The sequence below is a fragment of the Pseudochaenichthys georgianus genome, chromosome 4 (assembly GCF_902827115.2).
Source record: "Pseudochaenichthys georgianus chromosome 4, fPseGeo1.2, whole genome shotgun sequence".
Classification (NCBI taxonomy): Eukaryota; Metazoa; Chordata; class Actinopteri; order Perciformes; family Channichthyidae; genus Pseudochaenichthys; species Pseudochaenichthys georgianus.
The window spans coordinates 10,395,257-10,417,695 of NC_047506.1; the positions used below are offsets into that span (position 1 = coordinate 10,395,257).

Genomic DNA, 22,439 nt, shown 5'->3' on the forward strand with positions numbered 1-22,439 from the left:
TGTTTGTTTTGGTTTTTCATCCAATGTCCATAACCAGAGCAGTGTCAAGTTTCCATCTCTATGGCATATCAATTTGTAATGACAGGGTCAGGGACATATTCATTGTTATTCTTACAAATAAGTGCTTTTTGATGTAGTTTACGTCCCTCGCTGTGATTAGTCCACACAGAATACAATATGTAAACTTGTTTTTGTAAAAACTAAGACCCCAGTTTTATTTAAAGCGTTAATATGATGCTAACCTTTCATTCATTGTTTACAACAGATGGGGTTTGTGAAGATATCAAGGAAAATAAAGTTAAACCCTCCTATTGCCTTCCTCTTCCCCCCCCCCCCCCCCCCCCCCTTACTTTGGTGTTCGCGGTCCGGTTTAACTGCTATTACATTAACACAAAAACCATTAATCATCACCACATTTTATTTAACACCCTTTCAAACTGTAAATATTGTTTCAACGAAAGTGGTGATCAGCAATTGTATATGTTCAAATGTCAACTGTGAAGGATTTCATAAAGCCTTAATGCAATCGAATGTAAAACAAAAAAGTTATGATTGATGAAAGTAGTAAATCGGTCAGATTTGACCCGAAGACAACAGGAGGGTTACATCGAGATGGGTTACAAACAAAAATGAAAGACATGTTCATGTTTGACCGCTAGATGGCAGTGTAAGTCAAATTTATAATCATACAGTATAACTCTTGGGACTTCTGCTGCTCTGTGAGCACTCTCTGTCAAAGTAATCTGGCCACAGCAATCAAAAGTCCCTGTTCCACTTTTCCTCAGAAAAAACGAATAATGAAAAGGAAAAAAGATTGAATCATAAAAAAGTATTTGTGTAATTGGTACTGGCAGGAATCTATAAAATCTTAGAATTTCCTAATCGTTTTCGAAAAATCCCCCATCTTTATCAGCGTCATGTTAAAGATGCATTGACGAAACACATATTTAACATATCTCTACAATGTTTCATGTTTCTATTTTATTTCATTATTACACATTACTCAGCATAAATCTTTCAACCTTAACTTGTGAAACAAACTGTTAGAATATTTATCGTTGAATACGTTTTTTTCTTTTATAATTTTTTTAGGATAACAAAAGAACATCCCATCTCCAATAGCATAGGGTTTCAGCCATGACCTGACAATAGATTCCATTAAGCATATCATTATTAATATATTTACTCTACTGTATTCATTGTAATATATGTATTGTGGTACAATGTGCACGTTTTGACTTTAACTTCTCTGTGTCTATATACAGTTCATTCTATTGATTCTAAAATTGAGTGTTTTCCATGTTTTCCTACGAAGATGAGTGAGTATTTCCCACTATGGTAACCGCTTCACTCAAGTGCGCCTGTCACGTGCCGCTCTACCGCTGGGGGCGCTGTGTCTGCGCGCTCCTCTCCCTCTCGGTCAGTCTGAGAAAGTTTTCCATGCAGGGATGGAGGTGATTACCCACCGCTAGCAGAGGGAAGAGGGCTGAGCCTTGAAGCTGCTGGGGGGAACTTGAAGAGAGCAGGGGGGAGGAGGAGGAGAAGAAGGATTGATATAACAAGAGCGGCTGTCGATGCGCAGCGCAATTCCACTCACTCCAAGTCTTTGAACCAAGACAGATAAAGGGGAGCGGGCTTTCCATTCATTGCGAGCGCAGGCAACTTTTCTTTCTTGAGTCCGTGGCGCGAGTCCGTTCACCAGATAGTACTCATATATTTTAACCTTTTTATAGAGAAATTGAAACACGAGACAACGTGTCATCCGCAGATTTTAAACTTTACGAGACCTCCGAGCTTTGCATGACATTTTTTTTGAAGGACTTGAGACACTGACAGACTTTCTTCACCTACCGCGTGGTGTGGGATTTTGAGCTGAAACGGGGACATTCAAATGCAAAAGTACATGTATGAGAAAGCAATGGCCCAAGAGACAAGAAACGGAGGAACCTCTACATTAAATAACAACAATGGTGTTGACAACAGCAAGAAGAAGTTTCTAATAGCGCTCGACGTCTTCTGTCTTCTACTTGGTAAGTGTTTGAAACAGTTTTGTGTGTTTCCGTCTCTGTTATAATTTGAATTGTTTACGTTTTCGCCTCACATCAGCTGTTTTGAGTCAGCTGCTTTAAACTCTGCATTCACAAAAGCATGAACAAATAAATAGATTAAAAGCGGAACTCACTTTCTAATAGTTGGCAGTAAAAGCCTTATCGTTTTAAAAGTATTCCCCGTTATCTGTCACAACAAGACTACTTTATCTGCAACATCCCCTTATCATGCAGTTCCAACACACCACCCCATGCCGGAGACGCGGTACTAAATAGCAAAAACATGCATCATTACATAGGCGTTCACATTGTTTGCTAGAAATTGTGTATTTTTAACAATCTCACAATACAAACAACCTTCAAACCTAGTTTATTAATCAATATAAGACGTTGACATTCTGCTGATCGACTGACACGCGTATGGTTACTCTGCTGTGACAGCAAGATGAACATGTTGTCAACACATCATATATTGATAATTGTAAAGTCCACAGAGCATCATGGGATCTATCAGTGTCCTCTTGCTGCCTGCCAACACCCGGGGCATGAGTGTTTTGAAGTGTTGTAACCTGCCCTTTTTAAGTAGCCCTTGACACCCCTCCTGTGCCCTCAGAACCCTGTTCATCTGACCCTAATCCTCCAGAGGTGCCATTCTAGCTAGAGCTGTCCAAAAGTAGAGATGACATTTGACTGACACTAACATCGATGTAACAAAGTTGAAAATTGATTCGTAGCTGATCGAACTGTCACTGAAGCCGAGGCGATGCCAATGGCCTTGACTGCTCCAACTTGTTTGTAATGTAAAGTTTGTTTGTTAGTCCTAACTTGTTATTCAGCTGGCGTCCCGTCCAGATTCAGCGTTTGTGTTGCTTTCATAGCTAGTTTGTTTTTGGCCGTTGTCACTGTAGTCCTTTTAGTTTCTGGCTCAGTGCCCCCCCCCTTTCTCTTCTCTTTGTTTTCAATCCCTCCGTCTCTCCTTTCTCTCTTTTAGAAAAGGATTATGGGAGTTCTAACTTCTACACATTCTCTCCCAGAACCCTGCAAATCCCTGGCCAGCTGCCCCTGATCACTCCACTTCAAATTTCTTTCTCTCTCTCTCTCCATGGCTCTCCCCTTTCTAGCCCTCTTCCTCCCTCTCTGTCCATGGGACTGTGTGGAATAATTGCTTAAGCATGTGTTGTGGCAGGGGAATGCCTCTCCAATCTAACAGAGAGATGGAGAGGTGGGAGGCGTGGCTGACCAGGCATAAGAGGGGCAGGTGTGAGCCGCAGCTTTATATGGAGAAACTGAGGCATCAACGGTAATAACACAATTGCAACATTGTCACAAAGAAACCGGATTTTATCCCCCAGGATGTTACAAAATGGTACAAATTAACTCCATATTTGTTGAAGCAGATCTGCTTAACAGATGCAAAGTTTTCCAGTGGGCTTATATTGGTTAGCTTATTAAAGAACCTCAGACAAAGATACGCTGTTTCATCTGCACGCATATACATGGAGATGTGCTTTGAGCGCATGTGGAGTGAATTTCCTGCTTAAACCAACTTCCTTCACTGGTAAAAGCTTGTCTTTTCCATGTCACACACACACAACACACACACACACACACACACACACACACACACACACACACACACACACACACACACACACACACACACACACACACACACACACACACACACACACACACACACACACACACACACACACACACACACACACACACAATGCATGTAAACAACACACAGACACGAATGGTCACACAGATTCTCTTTTGTCATGCTAAACACAATCTGGCTGCTCAGTGGGGATTGGTTGGCCCACTTTAGTGGTTTAGGGGGGATCACACATGGGGTTTTCAGAGGGTGGAGGGACAGGGGGGTTTAAAGAAAAAAGGAGATAGCCCCGTAGAGAAGGGGGGTTATCAGAGGGTCCTGAATGAGGAATGAGGGTGTGTAGGGCTCAGATGAATGCTTTGTGTGGCATCAGAGCAGGGTGGTGTACACTATACAGCTATGCATAGATATCCTAAAATTACCTTTTTAATTAGTTCCTATCTGCCAGCTGGTGCTACACACACACTGTGCAGGGACACCTTTGTGTATGTTGTCCATCTCCATGACACACCCACCCTCAGGCATGGGTAGCACTCCTATTTGCATAAAGGACATCTGAGGCCATCTGTACTCACACACATGTGCACAAACTAAAGAATGGTTACCTCCTTATGTTGCTTCTGCTTATTAAGGCTAATGATGCAAACACAGCAGGATCACACACACACACACACACACACACACACACACACACACACACACACACACACACACACACACACACACACACACACACACACACACACACACACACACACACACACACACACACACACACACACACACACACACACACACGGTGCTCAACCGCTGAGACCGGAGTTAGCGTGTGCTTTTGGCAGCTGAGCCCAAGATCATCTGCTGAATTCACCTCGGCTCGGGTTCCCCTCTTACTGAGCAGCAGAGTTGATGTAGCGACGCTATAAGGAGAACACACACAAACGCCATACACTCACTATGAATACACAACCTCCGCCGCAGACTGAAATGACTTCTTCTCTTTATTCGCTGTCCTCAACATGGCTGCATGCTGTCAGGTAGCCTATTAGCATCCGGTTGAGAGTGGATGTTTATTGTGAAAACATCTCTGAAAGTAGCCTCGCCTAAACTCAGATTAAGTTTGACACAATGCAAAGGAGATTATACATTGTGTGTTTGCTTGGCCCACATTAGTGCGTCTGGGTTTGGAAGCCACTCAAGAGTTTGAGCTGCAGGGGCCTTTTCTGCAGAATAGAAACATGGATTCACCCCGGACTGGCTCCATTGACTTTCACTCCTGTGGGTTTATTTTAAAGCTCCACAAGATCTGTCAGGGTGTTGCTATAGTGACTAACCACTCAAATATATTAGCCACAAGATTGCCTTTTTTCCATCAGCTTCTCAAATGTCCTGTTATCCGCTCTGATCTGCTTTACGGTCAGGTGTTCAGTGACGTGATTCTCCACGCGTGACAGGCGCTGAGATTGTTATTGGTAGCGGAGAGGAGTGTAACCTTTTGGCTTGGGGAATCGGCTTCTTAACTGGCCCTGGAGAATTAACCCTATATGGCTCAAACCCAACTCTTACCTCTCCATTAGCTGCTATAGCATGACAGCAGTCAGGCACACAGCCCCTCATTAAAGCTGGAGAGGTTTAACCTCTACCTCTCCAGGCCTCAGCCACTTCAATCCTGAGCCGCTCTACAAATATTTTCCAGAATTTCTCAAATTCTTCATCTGGCTGTAGTGCCCTGGCCAAAGACTCTTGAAGTGACATCTGGTGCAATTTTGGGAGTGAGTGAACCAGGGGGCACGATGTGTGTGTATGTGCATACATAGTGCTCAGGAAAGGGTGGGAAACGGAAAGGTAGTGTCGGTCAGAGGTAGGTGTGGTTGTGAAATGAAATCCTGTCCTTTTTTTTTTTGTCCTCGCAGCTCATTCCCTTTCTTTCCCGCCCTTCCTTCCCTCTCTGCTCCCTCTCCACTTGAGCTTGTCTTCCGTCTTTTTAAATGGCTTAGCACTAATGACGAAAAATGCCATGAAAGATCTTTGATCACCATATACTTGAATACAATCAGAAATATATAGTAAAGTGAATGCGTTAAAAAAGTCGCCTGATAACAACCCACTGAGTAGTAATCCAACACCTATTAGGATGTCCCTATAAACAAAGTAAGTCCAAAACGGCTAACCTTATTGTCAGGGTAAACACTTTCAAGAGTTCTGCTTGAGTCTTTTCCGTCAGTAAGAGCAGTCTGAGAAATAATGCACAAAAGTGCTCTTGATGAATATCTAGCTTGACACAGAGGAAAAGAGAGGTGGAATTATGTGGGGGGAAAACATGACAGTGTACCAAATCTACATGAAGTGCGCTAGCCAAGCAGCACTCATTTGTTGTTGTTGTTGTTGTAATCAACAAATCGTAGCCACTAACTTGTTTGCTATAGGTTCCAAGAACGACCACGTGTATGGATTGAAGAGATGTTTTGGAAGTTGTTTGCATGCCACTGTTGTCTTGTCTATTCTTCGGATTAGGTCAAAGGTCAGGCAGAAAAGAGGCTGTTTTTGCAGTTTTCTCTGTATGACATTTCCTGTACTCACACACAGCCATGGGCTCGATGCATGCATTTAACGGCGGAGAAGAAAATGTGACATCAGAATCAGTTCTGACTATAGTCGATATATGGTATGGTATTTACTGTGTGATTACATCACTGTATGCATGCCTCGGTGTTATCTGTGGCTTTAGGGGCGGCCTGTGGTGCGTTGTGATGTGTGTTAATGTTGTGGCTGCAGGACGAGGCGAGGTTAGGGCTCTTAAGAAGGTGAGGAGGGTCCTCTGGCAGAAGACCATCATTGGATTATGTAATCGGATATAGATCAGCTGATGTTTATTACAACAGTCAAGGCCTCAAGGCTACTAGTCCTTGAAGAATGTATGCAATTTTAAGTGTGCATTTCTGTGTTGAAATATATTTTGTAGTGTTGGCATTGCGGCCAGACATTTTCAGCCAGTCGTTGTGAAATGTGACTGCTGGTGCTGGTGCATCAGTTAAAGGACAAACCCCTGGGGTTTATGTCTGCGCAGGGCTGCGATTAGAGGTGTGTGTGTGTGTGTGTGTGTGTGTGTGTGTGTGTGTGTGTGTGTGTGTGTGTGTGTGTGTGTGTGTGTGTGTGTGTGTGTGTGTGTGTGTGTGTGTGTGTGTGTCCATGGGTTTATGAGGTAGAATGAGCGCCCAGAGCTGTCATTAGATGGACTGTGTGGCCTCAAGGGTGAAAGAGTGTATATACGTGCACGCTCTGCAATGCATGTGTGGGTAGCATGTGTGAGGCATCTATGGCGTTATGTGTGTATCGCATGTGGTTCCCGTGGGCAAGCCAGAGGGATCATGTTGACGGATGTGACAGTTTCTCTTTATGTTGGTACACAAACCAGACACATTCATCTCTTTATACTCTTCCCAACGTCTCCATACGGTCAAACAATTGAATTACACAATCAAAGACAACACTTTGACAAAAGAGATGAGCAACAGCTTGTAGTTTACTCTTGGACAACAATAGTGCAGTAAAGATTCAGCCTGTCCTGTCTCACTCCACTCTCATCCCTGATTATATCCCTCTTCAGTAAACACCCTCAAACTGCTTATTTAGATAAAGCAGATTGCTGGGCTGTTCCCTACCATAACCGTTTGTTAGCAGGCAATCTTGCATATGTTTAAGCTTGTGTTTGAGTTTTTCAGTGGACGTCGGAAATGAATATCTTGTGAAGTTGTATGTGTTGCGAATGAGCTCATTGATAAGCTTTTATTTTTCCATTTCAGTGAAGTTTTTCAATTTGCACACAACTGTATTTTTAGGATCATATGAAGGAGGAATCACTCAACATGGCCATTCTACTTATTAACATAGGATCAGCATTGTAAAAAACATTAACATCAACACAACTAGGTTGTATGTCATGTAATGTAAATGAGAGCCGAGGCAGCATGATCTAATACAGCCATGCTTCGTCATAGCCAACAGACTGAAAGCTCTCTGTTTCGCCACACTGTCCTGGCCTGGGCCTCCTCCCTGCTGCTACACAGGGCCCTGTCTGTCACTTTCTCTTACTGCATGGCCCACTACAATCCTCTGTATTTGTGTGTGTGTGCACATGCTGTGCGCATCCAGAGATTGGGGGTTGGGGGTCAGGGAGATTTCACTGTTTCACTGAGAACAATACCCCTTTTGATGCATCTCAGTGCTCTTTGTGTCGTTAACGAGGGCCAATATGCCAGTGGCAGACAGAAGGAGGATGAAATGGAGGGAGGGAAAAAAGTGAATGAGGTAGAGATGAGAGTGAGAGACTCCTCTTGCTGCACACTCAAGGCCGCTTAATTATCTATCAGTGGTTTATGGGTGCTGCTGTTGCTTCCAGACGCATTGTTGACTGTGTTGTGGAGTACTTATCTGCTCAGCTGTGGCCAGCGCTGCACAGTAATCAGCTCAGCTGCATCTTTATTGACGCAGGCCTTATCTGTGCTGTAGCCACTGAGCTACATCCTGTTTACATACAGAGAAGAAGCTCCCTTCAATACTTAACATTACGGAATGTATACGGAACATTCACACTGTTGGGTCAATTCAACACCTAAAGTCTTCAGATAAAGAAAGCCAAAGATGTGCTCAGAGATTTGCAGGAAATCAAGGAGCAGATGAGGGGAGGGAGGGCAAGAACATGCGGAATGTATTGAATTAGGTTTAGGGTAGCATTATCCAGACAGTGGCGTCAGGTTTCAAAGACTCCACGGTCCTCTTCTTCGCAGCCAGGCTTTTGTCCCAGGGGTAATAATGCCATTATGGCAACAAGAGAGAAACGCCCAGCCAGCCAACCAGCCAGCCTGATCTGGCCTCTGGACACTGCTCAGGTTTCCCTTCACTGGAGCAGCTGTGCGTTTGTCCTCTCTCAACTGACAGTGCGGCCAAGCATTAGGAATATCTTGAAGAGTTGTAACTGATATTTTCAAAATGCATTATAAATATCCTCTAGTCGCTAATGTGGACCAGAGTTGATTTTCTACAAAACAGTGTTGAATCCAACATCTCTTCAAATGTACCTACAGGCCAGCAGCAGCATTCAGAGGCTGCCCTCGCAGGTGCCTGCTGGTCAAAGTCCCCTAGAGAGTGTCCCACTGATGCCTGTGTGTAAAGGGGCATTTATTCCTGTGAATAAAATCTCTCTGAGTAAGCACATGCTTCAGCCAGCGGCCCCCCGGTCCCTGCAGCATTCACACAGAGGGACAGGGATTCACTCTGCACCACTCTGCTGACCTCAGCCACTCAAATGTGTGTGTGAGTGTCTGTGTCTGTGTGTATTTGTGAGCTTTGTATATGTGTGCAACTCATCAGCAGCTTGTGGAAACAAAGGAACTGATATCTAGGGCCAAACATCTGTTTACATGTGTGCATGTTCTAAATGTATATTTTCCTAAATAGTGATTAGGCGTAAAAACCTGGGTGGTTTTTATGGAGCCGAGTTTCTTTATTTGCATTGTGCAAGCATTATTAAAGCCTTTTGTGGCTGACAACTCAAACATGTTTGAGAAAGGCTTTGCTTAAGTTGTCAGTGGAACCACACAGTAATCCACTTTAACACCCACATAGCCACACACAGGCACACACTCTTAGATTTAATAGGCAGTTTTAAATGGGCTGCTGTACGCTGCAGTATAATCCTAGATATACATTGGGGCAAAAAAGTATTTATTCAGCCACCAATTGTGCAAGTTCTCCCACTTAAAAAGATGAGAGAGGCCTGTAATTTTCATCCTAGGTACACTTCAACTATGAGAGACAGAATGGGGGGGAAAGAATCCAGGAAATCACATTGTAGGATTTTTAATGAATTAATTGGTCAATTCCTCTGTAAAATAAGTATTTGGTCACCTACAAACAAACAAGATTTCTGGCTCTCACAGACCTGTAACTTCTTCTTTAAGAGCCTCCTCTGTCCTCCACTCGTTAACTGTATTAATGGCACTTGTTTGAACTTGATATCAGTATAAAAGACACCTGTCCACAACCTCAAACAGTCACACTCCAAACTCCACTATGGCCAAGACCAAAGAGCTGTCAAAGGTCACCAGAAACACAATTGTAGACCTGCACCAGGCTGGGAAGACTGAATCTGCAATAGGTAAGCAGCTTGGTGTGAAGAAATCAACTGTGGGAGCAATTATTAGAAAATGGAAGACATACAAGACCACTGATAATCTCCCTCGATCTGGGGCTCCACGCAATATCTCACCCCGTGGGGTCAAAATGATCACAAGAACGGTGAGCAAAAATCCCAGAACCACGCGGAGGGACCTAGTCAATGACCTGCAGAGAGCTGGGACCAAAGTAACAAAGGCTACCATCAGTAACACACTACGCCGCCAGGGACTCAAATCCTGCAGTGCCCGACGTGTCCCCCTGCTTAAGCCAGTACATGTCCAGGCCCGTCTGAAGTTTGCTAGAGAGCATTTAGATGATCCAGAAGAGGATTGGGAGAATGTCATATAGTCAGATGAAACCAAAATAGAACTTTTTGGTAAAAACTCAACTAGACATGTTTGGAGGAGAAAGAATGCTGAGTTTCATCCAAAGAACACCATACCTACTGTGAAACATGGGGGTGGAAACATCATGCTTTGGGCCTGTTTTTCTGCAAAGGGACCAGGACGACTGATCCGTGTAAAGGAAAGAATGAATGGGGCCATGTATCGTGAGATTTTGAGTGACAACCTCCTTCCATCAGCAAGGGCATTGAAGATGAAATGTGGCTGGGTCTTTCAGCATGACAATGATCCCAAACACACCGCCCGGGCAACGAAGGAGTGGCTTCGTAAGAAGCATTTCAAGGTCCTGGAGTGGCCTAGCCAGTCTCCAGATCTCAACCCCATAGAACATCTTTGGAGGGAGTTGAAAGTCCGTGTTGCCCATCGACAGCCCCAAAACATCACTGCGTGATTTTCTAGATTTTTTTTCTTCTCATTTTGTCTCTCATAGTTGAGGTATACCTAGGATGAAAATTACAGGCCTCTCATCTTTTTAAGTGGGAGAACTTGCACAATTGGTGGCTGCCTAAATACTTTTTTGCCCCACTGTATGTCACATCCCTCACCTTTGACCCTTGGCTCTGTGGATACTTCCAGGGCCGGTCGTGAACCTCAGCCAACCTATGCACTCTGTTCCCAAATATCTGGAAGGCCACACATACTCCCGGCTTCAGTGACATACAGAGAGGCGGAACTGTGAGGGCTAACGGCACTGTGTGGTGGTGGATGTGTGACAGATTTCACAACATCCAAGTCATCTGCTTGGCAGGTCGTATTTAAAACCGAGGTCACGGCAGCGTTATAGTTTGATACTAATAAGTGTGTGTGTGTTCTTCAAATTTAATTTGTTAAACATAAAGCGTATGTACCAAGTCTCCATTAAAACAAATTCATTTAAACTGCCACTGAGGGAGCCAGCTTCCTGCTCACCTGCCTTCATTTGCTATAATAATGTCTACCAAAATAGTATACCTGGCACTGAGCCACATTCTCTCTGATCCCTTGTTCTTATCAGATACACTAAAACAGCACACACGCTCTCACTGTTCGCACACTCAATGCTAATCTCCTCCCACATGCAAACACACACTGCAATTACACGGTGGGAGAGAGCCTTCATCCAAACTAATGGAGAAGAGGGCTGTGCTAATTCAATAAAGACACACTCTCTGTCGTTCACTCTCTAGACACTGAGAGAGTCACACTCATTACGTTAACATTGTCATTACATAACAACAACATATTATCTACTTAGGAGTGTCCTTTAGCGACAGGTTATGTTGCAGGGTGTGTGTACCCGTGGAGCTTCAACTGAGTGAATGTCAAAAGATTTCTTCAGAGACGGGGATTGGGATGAAATACACCTGTGAAGGTAATTGATCTGTACACATATATCAGGTTTCTCTGTCATAACAAGACACAAACACATCTAGTTTCTTAGTAGAAATATTGGTTCCTTAAGATAAATTATTATGATAAAGAAGGTAAGAAATGTTTCTTGTTTGTATTTAAGTAGTTCATCAAGTTAAGAACTGCAACTGATGTCAGAAAAAGTAAGTAATGACCCTAACAATCATTCAGAGCCCAATGGGGGCGTCTTATATCGTTTGTTTTCTAAACAATCCCAAACCAAACCTCCTGGGACCCAGCCCATTGAAAATGTCCACTGTAGTGGACATTTTGTTAACATGCATCTCCTTTTACTCTTTTGAGCTTCTCTATCAATCCCTGATGTACTGTACAGAGGACATCCTGGTCTTTCCAGTGATATGTCATTGGTTAAAATTGCATGCTGGGAAGTTCCTCTTTCTTTTCATCCAAAATGGCTGGCATACGAAAAACAAAATTGTATAGAAGCAGGAGGAGAAGTCAAATATTTTTGAATAATTGTAATTGTTATCATGAAAATTATATATGTTCTTGTTTATTAACATGTGAGGAACTATATAATTAGTTCTGAAAGCAATTAAATAATACGTTTTCAAATAACAGTCCTTTTATAAATGTCCATTCTAGTGGACGTCAGGACTATCTTCATGGACTTTATGACTCAATATTGTTGCAGGAGACGGAACTGAAGCAGACATTTTCTGTACCAGAAAGTTCAGAAAGATTAAGATTTTGAGCTCTCAGATGATGAGAGAGATGAGGCTTTCACACCTGGGATAGAAGAGGGTCAAGAAGAAGGGGGGGAAAGATGCAGGAGGCTCCATGAGCGCACAGATAGATACAAAGAGACAGACAGGGACGAGCTGGAAAGACATGGCCCTCTGTGGGCCAAGAGTAGCACGTATGTCTTATTGTTTTTATTTTAAGTGGAGCCACGAAAAATGAGAATTGCCTCAGGAATGCAAGCTTTGTTTCTATGAGCAGGTCAAATGGAGACCACATCCATCAAACTAGTCAAGTTGACCCTACAGCCCGTGCCGACTGGAGTCAATGAGGTACTTTCCCACTACATTGACTACAAAGTCTTTGAAGATCTGGAAAGATTCACCAAAAAACAAGCTAGTTTTGTATTGACCAAATAAACAGCAATGTTCAGATCAATTACTTATTCATGTTTTAAATAAAGGTGAATGTATTATTGTGTTAATATCACTCTATAACCATAATACATTACATAGTCCATCTGTTAATTTTGGCTGTCTTTTCAAACTAATATGGTCCCGACGTCCTCTACAGTGGAGATACTGTAACATTTTAAAATAAAATAAAGTCTAAATTGCAATATGGTTTTTTAACCCTAAATAGGTAGGAAATCACAAAAAAAGGGAAATTGGAAGACACTTTTTTTCCTCGGGTCCCACGAGGATATTTATGTAAAATTCACAACAATATCAGTCATTTAGCAGGTTTTTCTAAATAGATCACTGGAAAGATTGTCTTCACAGTTTACAATATATTTTTTGAAAGCCTAATTGCTTTAAAGGAGTTAACAGTATCAAATGTTATTAGGCAAAATCCTAACTTTATCATATGACTTCTTAGTACTTGATACTAAAGAATAAGCAATCTAGAAGATTTGCAAAAAAAATAACATGAATATACTCTGGGCGGAGCTGAGCCATTAATTTTCTTACGGCTGAATTGTTGTAGAGCAGTGAGAAAAATCATAGAAGAAAAGACAAAGTCGGATTGATGGACTTGCCGGTCTGTGCAGACAAGTCCCCCTCAGCCTCCGCCCTCTCTAACCTTCCTCTGAATTCTTGGACCCACTTCTTTAGGACGGGTCACATGAGGGGCTTGAGAGACGGGAGGAGGAAATCCTCCATTAGAGCAGGCTACAATACCCCTTCCTCTACACCGCTCCGCCTCCCATTCACCTCTCACTCTGACTGCTGACGCTCCAGCTAACTCACCATAATCACGATATCTTTCTAATTCTGTCCCCGAGAGCCATGAAGCCCATTAAAATGTCAATAGAGAGCCAGAGAGGAGAGAGCGTCATGGGAGAAGCTTGCCACTACAGTCTCAGCAGATACGCAGGTGTAGCTCTATGGAGAAAGTAGTGCAATGTCAAAGGGAATTAACCTTTTGACCGTCAAAGAAGATAAGCTGCCTTAAGAATAACCATTGTGTCCTTCTCTGAAGTACAGTTGGTATTAAGATGAGGGGAAATAATAGATTGATTATCCTTAACCACGCAGGACAAAGAAACGGATATCAAGTAACTCTGTTAAGATGCATTAAAAAAACAAATTCTTACGAGATAGAAAGTGTTTCTGCGTGAAGTGTAAAACTCAGACTTCATGGTGTTAGCCCTGCTAATCTATTAGCTAACTCGCAATACCAAATGTAACTCCTAAGCCAATCAAACGAGTGCTTGCTGGATAATCTCTGTCACACAAACAACTGGTGTATGCACTCTCACACACACATACATACATACATACATACATACATACCAAGCTACATACAGTCAAACGTAAATACATATGCAGTGCACAGCAAATCATATATAAACATTATTTTTGTTCCATAAATTCTAGCAGGCAGTGGAGCGTGAAGTTGAGTGGATTTACGGATGGAGAATAAGTACAGTACACGCACATGCACATAAAGCACCGGCATGACCTCTGCATCAGCCAAAGAAATACCTCTCTCTCTCCCTCTCTCCCTCCCTCTCTCTCTCTCCCTCCCTCTCTCTCTCTCTCTCTCTCTCTCTCTCTCTCTCTGACCTGTGGTAAGTAGTGTGTAGTGGTCTGCAACGGTTCTCCTCATAGACTGAAAGAGAAATGCATGACAGGATCTGATAAGACAAATAGAACTGTTCCTCAAACTCGCCAAGCCACCCACTTAGAATGTGTTTTTTCCGCCTGTTGCATTCTTCATACTTTCTATTGCCCCCCCCCCTCTCTCTTTCTCTAAATTGATTTATTTTTTGCCTTAAATTATTCTCAGATGGCTGTTTGTGCCTTTGAAAAGCAGCTCAGGGCGTTGATGGCTCATAAGGCTTGTTGGCTCTCAAAGCTCAGAACTCACTACCGCTCCAGCAAGACAAAACAATCAAAACAACTGGTGAAAATAGTTGAAGACGATAGATCCAATGGATATAAAACATTTCGTTTAGGTTCTGTGTCAAAAGTGCAGGGGCTTTCCCCTCTTAAGTGAGTGTTTGAGATTCTCAGGCATCACTGAATGATCTTATCTTGTAAAATAGTTGTTTTTAATTCACTGACACACCACAGTCCTTTGCCAAGAGCCCAACCCACCTCTTTCTCTTCTCCCCTTTCTGTTTTTTATCTCTCCATCTTTCTGACACTCCCTTTCCTCTTTCTCTGGGTCAGCAGACCCTGTGAAGGTCACCCGCTCTTTGTCCTATTGCCATTAAACAGGTCATATTTCTTCTCAACACTGATTGCAGGAGACTAGGCTCAGACGGTCTGTAGAGTTGGGGTAACTTTGTGCTGAGAGGTTCATGTGCTAAATGTGGTATGCCCACATACCAGGATGTTTTCAGGGAGATTGCATGGGGGGGGGGGGGGGGGCAGCACAAAACAGCTTGGCATTTCAAGGCTGGGCGGTGTGCGGACGGACAGAGAGGCTTTCTTTCACTCTCAATAGATAGTGTTGAGGTGCTGTTTTTCGATCGGTTTAGGCGGGTTTAAGCACCGTTTTTGTGTGTGTGTATGTGTGTGTGTTTCCCATGTCTGTAAGCCCATGACCTCCTTTCACTTCTCCTCATTAGCATGTGAATCCCCCCTCCACAAGTAGGACAGAGTGGAGGGACGGAGAAAGAGAGGGAAGGAAAAGAGTACAAATTGGAAAAGCAGAGAAAGAGAGATTGACGTGGAAGAAAGCATTTTTCTATTTCAGAAAAAGTGTGTGTTTACTCAACAGAACACATTTTTTACATGGACTTAATGCATTGGTGTTCCCTTGGTTTTCAAGGTGTTGACTGTACCCAATTTCACAGGGGCATTAAGCAAAAAGACAAAACACCCGTTGCCCACGTCATTCTGTGTGAACAGGCTCACCCAGAGCTAACCCTGCCTGTTGTGTGGTTCTCAGACACCACTGAGCCTGGCCCTGTGTGGCCCTCCAGCAGCCTGTCCAGCCCTGGCACGGCACCATGTTTGTGCAGGTGTCTGCCTCTGGGACCGGCCCATCTGCTGCCCTCTACCAACCCCTGGAGAGAGAGACAGACTGTTTCTATTACACTGAAACTTCAAAACAATAGAAACATGCTTAAAACCCTTTAAGCTTTTTAAGTGGCTCTCTGCTGTTTGGAAGTATTATTTAGTACGGATGAAAAGAAGCTTCTAAATTCTCAAGTTGTTTTTACTAGGATGATTCTTAAATCACCAGTTGACAAAACGTTCTCACCTCAAAGTCAATTAAGCCTTTGTTCTGGAGCTTGAAATGTATCGTGTGAATCAGCAGTTGGAGTAACCTTAGTGTTCATGGAAATGTAGACATTGTAATTACATACAAATCTGAAGGCACTTATGTTCAAGGACACCTTGTGTGTGTTAAAAGTTGAGTTGTAAAGTTCATTCTTGACATAAAACCCTCCAAAAAAAGCATCACTTTTTTGAGACGGCTTTCAAAATGATAATTTCCTATGCTCGAAAACCACCACCACCACCACATATATTAAACCACATATATGCAAAAAGAAGGAGAAAATGAAGAAAAATGGCTATTTGACTCATTGGCACCTTGAGACCACACATTCTTATTTCAAGTGAGGGCAGATGTCACACCTGTGGGAGCCTCGAGTGGGTAGCATGCATAAGACAGTGTGTTTTGAGGTCTCGTGTGAATGGTTACCGATGATTGCTGTGTTGTTCAGGACAGACCAGTAACATGAGCTCCTTCTCCCATCACTAGTGAGACAAGAGCCGCGGTTCTCAGCCGCATTAGAAACATTCATGAGTAGAGTTCTGACTTTGACCCAAATAAATGTCAAAAAATCCCTGTGATGTGAGCTAACCACACGAACCACATGTGGGAGTAGTATCTGTGCAGTCTGCAGATGAATGTATATGTTGGTGTGTCTATGTGTGGGTCTTCAGGACGCCTCCATGTCTTCAGCCCACTCTTATGAGCTACTACAGTCAGACGTCGTACACACACCAAACATGTTCTTGTGCGAAAAATGTTCCAGAGTTGGGTGGGCTTAGTTATGTTTTTCTTGGTATTCACACATTTTAAAGGACAGTGTCAGCCAGAATGTGCATGCCTGTAGTACTTTAATTTGGAGATTTGTATTTTAGAGTTCATTGAACATCTCGCACTGCTCTCAGGTTGTGTATTTGTTGTTGAGGTCATTGGACAAGCTCTTTCAGATCCTCATGAAGGCTGTTGTTAAAGTAGTTGTTTGTCATTTTGTGAAATGTTTTTTTATTATGGGGAATAAAAAGTAGATTGATATCACTCTAGATTTATGGAAAATATGTGGCCACTGCTCGACTCCAGTTAGCTTAGCTTAGCTTAGCACAAGACTTGAAGCAGGGTAAAACAGCTAGCCTGGCTTACTCCAAAGGTAATAACATCTTGCTTTAACATTAAATGTTTCTTCTTTCATACATCCAAACCTGGATTTTATTACCAGGCTAGCTATATTGTTGTCAGCCTCTATTTTCATTTCATTTCATTTCAAACCTTTATTTATACAGATACAATCCCATTGAGATCATTGATCTCTTTTCCAAGGGAGACCTGCTCAAGTAGTTCCACATGAAACATAAACATAAATAGAACAACAAAAGGACATCATACAGCATCATTTACAAAATTATCCACATAAACAGGTACCAACAACTTCCGATTGAGTAGCATCCAACCGAGCTTTAAAAACATTTAGTGGCACCAGATTGTTCAGTTTCCATTTAATTTGCAGACTATTCCAAGACAGAGGAGCTGCGCATCTAAAAGCTGTCTTCCCTAAGACAGTCCTAGCAGTTGGCACATTTAATAAAACCACAGCATTCGATCTCAGGCAGTAGCCACTTACAATTCTCCGTGAGATCAGGGAGCAGATATAAGATGGAAGTTTCCCTAACATGGCTTTGTATATAAAAATGTACCAGTGACTGAGCCTCCGTACAGATTGCTATGCTAAGCTGTTTCTATCAACAACAACACTCTAACTAGAATGGCACTCTCTTTCCCTGCAATCTATAACACTAGAGTTCTGGTAGTATTGACCAAGTACCCATGTTGGAAGGTTTCCTTTGTGGACCCCTAGTCTTGAATGTCAATCTGTATTTGCCCTGTCAGGAGGGGTCTCCTAATGCTAAAGAATCACCCTCAATTCTCTATAGCCGTGTGTCACACTGTCAACAGGGGCAGCAGGAGGGCGTGTGCTGAGTAAACAACCTGATTATGTTAACATCCAGACACCTGTGAAGGATTGTTAAAGTGTGTTTTAATGAGATTTCTTTTCAGCTTCCAGGTAAGTGGAGTTATCTGTATGAGGCCATATGATTCCATGTTTTAGTTGTGTGCCTGGGTTCACACATCCGTTCATTAATGTGTGTATGTGTAGCTATGCTGCCCAGCCTGGTCCTGCATCGTACCTCTGTGCGCCCGTACCAGAGGGGTTTCTACTGCAGTGACTCCAGCCTGAGATACTCCTACAAGAAGAGCACCGTGTCCTCCTCAGTGCTCACTGTCGTTGGGTTGACACTGCCCTCGGTGTCCGTAAGTCCCACACACAAAGAGCACTCGGTGTTGGGGAACATTGAAGGCAGAAACGGGGATGGCTGACGGTTCATGGTGGTGGTTGAGAAGAAAAATACTCTTAAATCATAGCTTATCATTTATGGTGTCAGTTTTCTGATTTTACAAAAGTATCACTCTCAGATGACCATACATGAAAATCTTAAGCAGCACCCGTTTTTGCCTTATCCCATGATCCCCCGGTTTTGTGTGCTCCTTGTGCCCCCCCTGTTCTCCTCCGTTTATGTCTGTGTCACTGACCTGGTGCTTTTATGCTCTCTCTCTCTCTTTCTGTCCTTCTCTCTCTTTGCTCCCCTCTTTCATGTGTCTTTTGTAGCTAGCCTGCCTTTCCTGATCATTGAGACTAGCACCATAAAGCCGTACCAGCGCGGGTTTTACTGTTCGGACGAGTCCATCCGCTTCCCCCGAAAAGAGGGAGACACCATTAGCGATGCCGTGCTTTGTGGTGTTGGCATTCTTATTGCCATCTTCTCTGTAAGTCGACCTTTACAACTCCCTTTGTTTACTGCTTGTACTCCAAAGTCACTTCTTTTCAAATCTTGGTTACCTTGCTCCAATAGATTAGTCTCACTAACATAAAACCTTATTTGAGAAGTTTGAGTGATTTCTATCATGCAACATTTTCCCAAAAAACTCCAGTCTTTTGCTTTAAATGTTCTCTAAATATGTCCTACCCCTTTCATCCTACGTTTTCTTCATCATACTTTATTCTTCCGTATCAGCTTCGCCTCATCCAAACCATTTGTAATGGTCTGTTTAATGACTTCTCTAAGCAAGTCAGTGGTGGCGAGAGGCCCCCCAAGTTTGGGTTGACACATGCATGCCAATGACCAAAGAGATTTTACTAGCCTTTGGTTCATTCTCAAACCTCCGACTCGTATCCCTGCACAGTGACACCATGCCCTTTCTGCCCTGCACATCGCCCGGGGTGAATGTGTCAGTGCTCTCTCCCATGCCCGCAGTGCCTCACTGATGGCCTGAGGCATCTCACCAGTTAGAAAACAGCATGAAGTCCTCATTCCCATCATTGACTCCTGCTCTAAAGAGGGAATGGCCCTAGTCTAGTGCCAGCAAATTAGAGGGGGGGTCAGGGTGAGTGGAAACATGTTATAATGACATTTGGTGCGGTATGTGTACGTCAATTAGTGCCACGTGGTCAGGCTAGATGATCTTTACAGCCCCCAGCCTCTTTGTGGCACAGCCCCCTCATAAGTTCTCAGACTAAGACGTCGCTGTGCCGCCATCTCCTCGCCATCTCCTCGCCATCAGCTTGGTGGGCACACACACACGCTTTACCACCTCAGCTGTTCTGCTTATTGGAACCAGGAGACTGTGTTAGTTAGCTCCCTCACATGTTCACGTGTGGGCAAAGCTGGCGTGTCTCACACAGCTGTGTTTCATTACTAGTGCCATGCCGACACCATTCCTTCACCACTCATGCAGGCACACACACAGATATGCACACATATACATAAATTGGTAGCGGATTCCAGTTGGGTCTCTTGTTTATCTTCGCTACAAGGGAAATCCCAACAGTCCTACTGGTCAGACATATCAATGTCTAAAAGGCCACGTTTCAACTGTGAAAAGCAGAGTTAGCTCTAGCTAGCTAGAGATCAATAAGCAGATCTATCGCCGAACAAAATATACCCTCCAGGCGTCTATTGAGCCCTCTCCTCTGATCAGAAAGTTCTGCAGTATTTATGACAGGCTCTGTCTGCACTAAGATAAACTCGCCACATACCAATAACCCAAGCCAGGGAGATGAAGAAGGGGCGGAGAGGTTTGAATGCAAATGGCGACAACCCAAATAAACTTCTCTGCCCTGTATCAGCCTCCTGTAGTTTTAATCTCAAGCTTAGATCAAAAACAATCCATTGACAATAGCACACACACACACACACACACACACACACACACACACACACACACACACACACACACACACACACACACACACACACACACACACACACACACACACACACACACACACACACACACACACACACACACACACACACACACACACACACACACACACACACACACACACACACACACACCCACACACACACACTAATGCGACACTATGTTTGTTTGTTCTGGCTCTAAGCCTGCCAGCTGACCACCCAATAGGCAGGATAAATGTGTTTATCAAGCCTAACAGCACACAAACAATAGATGTAAATACGCAAACATTATGTAACTGTATTAACTTGGTGGTGCCTGGGAAAAGGCTGATCCTGTAGATGTGTACACATTAAAAGTCTTAATGCTATTTGCATTAAGAGCACTGAGTGTCAGCTGGCTTAGAGATAGGCAGGTAAATATTTTCCTGAGAGAATGTAGGCCGAAGACTGGAGCCTTGTGTGGGAAGGAGAAGGAAAGGGAGATGTGGTTAGCGGTGGAGAGCAGCCCGTCCGTCAGTCAGATACCCCAGGAGGTACAGATATGATTGACATCTACGTGCCCTGGGGGTTGGCTTGGTGTAAGCCCCCTCAGTGTAGAGGAGGTCTTACCCTGGGCCCCAACACGACATAAAACCTTCTGGCTTGAATACCACAAGATTCAGGTTAGCCTACTCAAGCAGACCATTGCCCTGAAATAAATCCTCTTTTTTATCAAAGTCAGGTCAATCGGACTGGGATATTAACCCAGTCTAGAACCTGTGTTTTCATGTTTTCCTTTTCCTTTGCCTTCACTGTGTCATTATCCTTCATGTCCCACATAAAAAGCATATCATTGAGCATTGATAACCACTCATTAATACTTTCATATCACATCAAAACTGCCCGAGGGAAAGGCAGGCCATGCTCATTCTACTTGTTTGTGTTTGTGTGAATCACTCATTCTCCCTGTCTGTCTGTCCTTTCCACATCCCTTCAATCTGTGACTTCACCCTGGAATGAAATTAGATGTTCCTGCTGAATAAACACTCAAACTTGTTCATGTTTAATGCATGGTGATAAGTCTGTAAACCTACTGTAAAACTATAAGATTCAGACGTTAAAAAAGCTAGAATTGTTCTTGTGTTTGTGATCTGTGCCGTTTGTTTTTATCTAAAAACGATCCTTTCTTTTAGATTGTTATTGGAGAATGCTTCAGGATTCACCAACTTCACGAGGGAACCAAGTCTTTTGTCGGAAACCCCTACGTCGCAGCCCTCTACAAGCAGGTCAGCCATGAAGAATTGTGCTTTTTAAATCTATTTTAATAAATGCCTTTTACTGAACCGTACAATGTTAAAATGGCTAAGCTTGAAGCATGAACAAATCTGCCAGATAGTTTCCAAACAATTTGAGGTGCTAACATTAGCTTAATTAGCCTGCTTGTTACAGTTTTTTTTTTTTTTTTCAGGAATTTGTTAGCAATAGCTGTCATTAAAGCAACACTGACTGTTGAAATTGCTCATGTTTACCACTGTCTAAAATCAAGGACACATTTTTACAGAAATGATTATAAACTATGAGCTGTAAACCGCTATCACAGTAAACTGCACATGTACCATGTAAGAACAGACAATCTCACATGTCCTTCCAACAAGGCTTAGCTATATTGATATCTTGTCTAATATTATTGTGCCGTCTTGCAGATGGGCGTGTTTCTCTTTGGATGTGCCGTCAGCCAGTCATTTACAGACATTGCCAAGGTGTCAGTGGGCCGTATGAGGCCACACTTCTTAGATGTTTGTAAACCAGATTTCTCCACCATCGATTGTTCTATGGGATACATCACCAACTATACCTGCACTGGTGACGAGAGCGATGTACAGGAGGCCAGGTGTGTGTTAACACCAAATACATACACAACATACATTAGTTATTGTGTATTGAAAAATACTCCTAGAATTGGAAAAACTAACTAAAGATATCTTTCTCTCAACAGAAAATCCTTCTTCTCGGGACATGCCTCATTTTCAATGTTTACCATGCTCTACCTGGCTGTAAGTAACTATTCAAATCTATTCCACATGAATCCCAACACACTCACATTCTTGCAAGCACACACATGCTTAGA

At 43.1% G+C, this 22,439-nt stretch overlaps 1 protein-coding gene across 2 annotated transcripts in view; it reads left to right on the forward strand.

The window, feature by feature from the left end:
• Positions 1-1,438: 1,438 nt before the first annotated feature.
• plpp3 (phospholipid phosphatase 3) overlaps positions 1,439-22,439 on the forward strand; it is a 32,211-nt gene continuing 11,210 nt past the window's right edge. The window contains exons 1-5 of one of the 2 annotated variants that reach the window (XM_034081491.2): positions 1,439-2,030; positions 18,226-18,380; positions 21,505-21,597; positions 22,015-22,202; positions 22,308-22,365. In XM_034081491.2, the coding sequence (XP_033937382.1) occupies positions 1,892-2,030; positions 18,226-18,380; positions 21,505-21,597; positions 22,015-22,202; positions 22,308-22,365 (633 nt within the window). In that variant the 5' untranslated portion in view covers positions 1,439-1,891. Of the gene's footprint in view, positions 2,031-18,225; positions 18,381-18,735; positions 18,894-21,504; positions 21,598-22,014; positions 22,203-22,307; positions 22,366-22,439 lie in introns of both variants that reach the window. The other variant, XM_034081489.2, reaches the window with a different exon arrangement.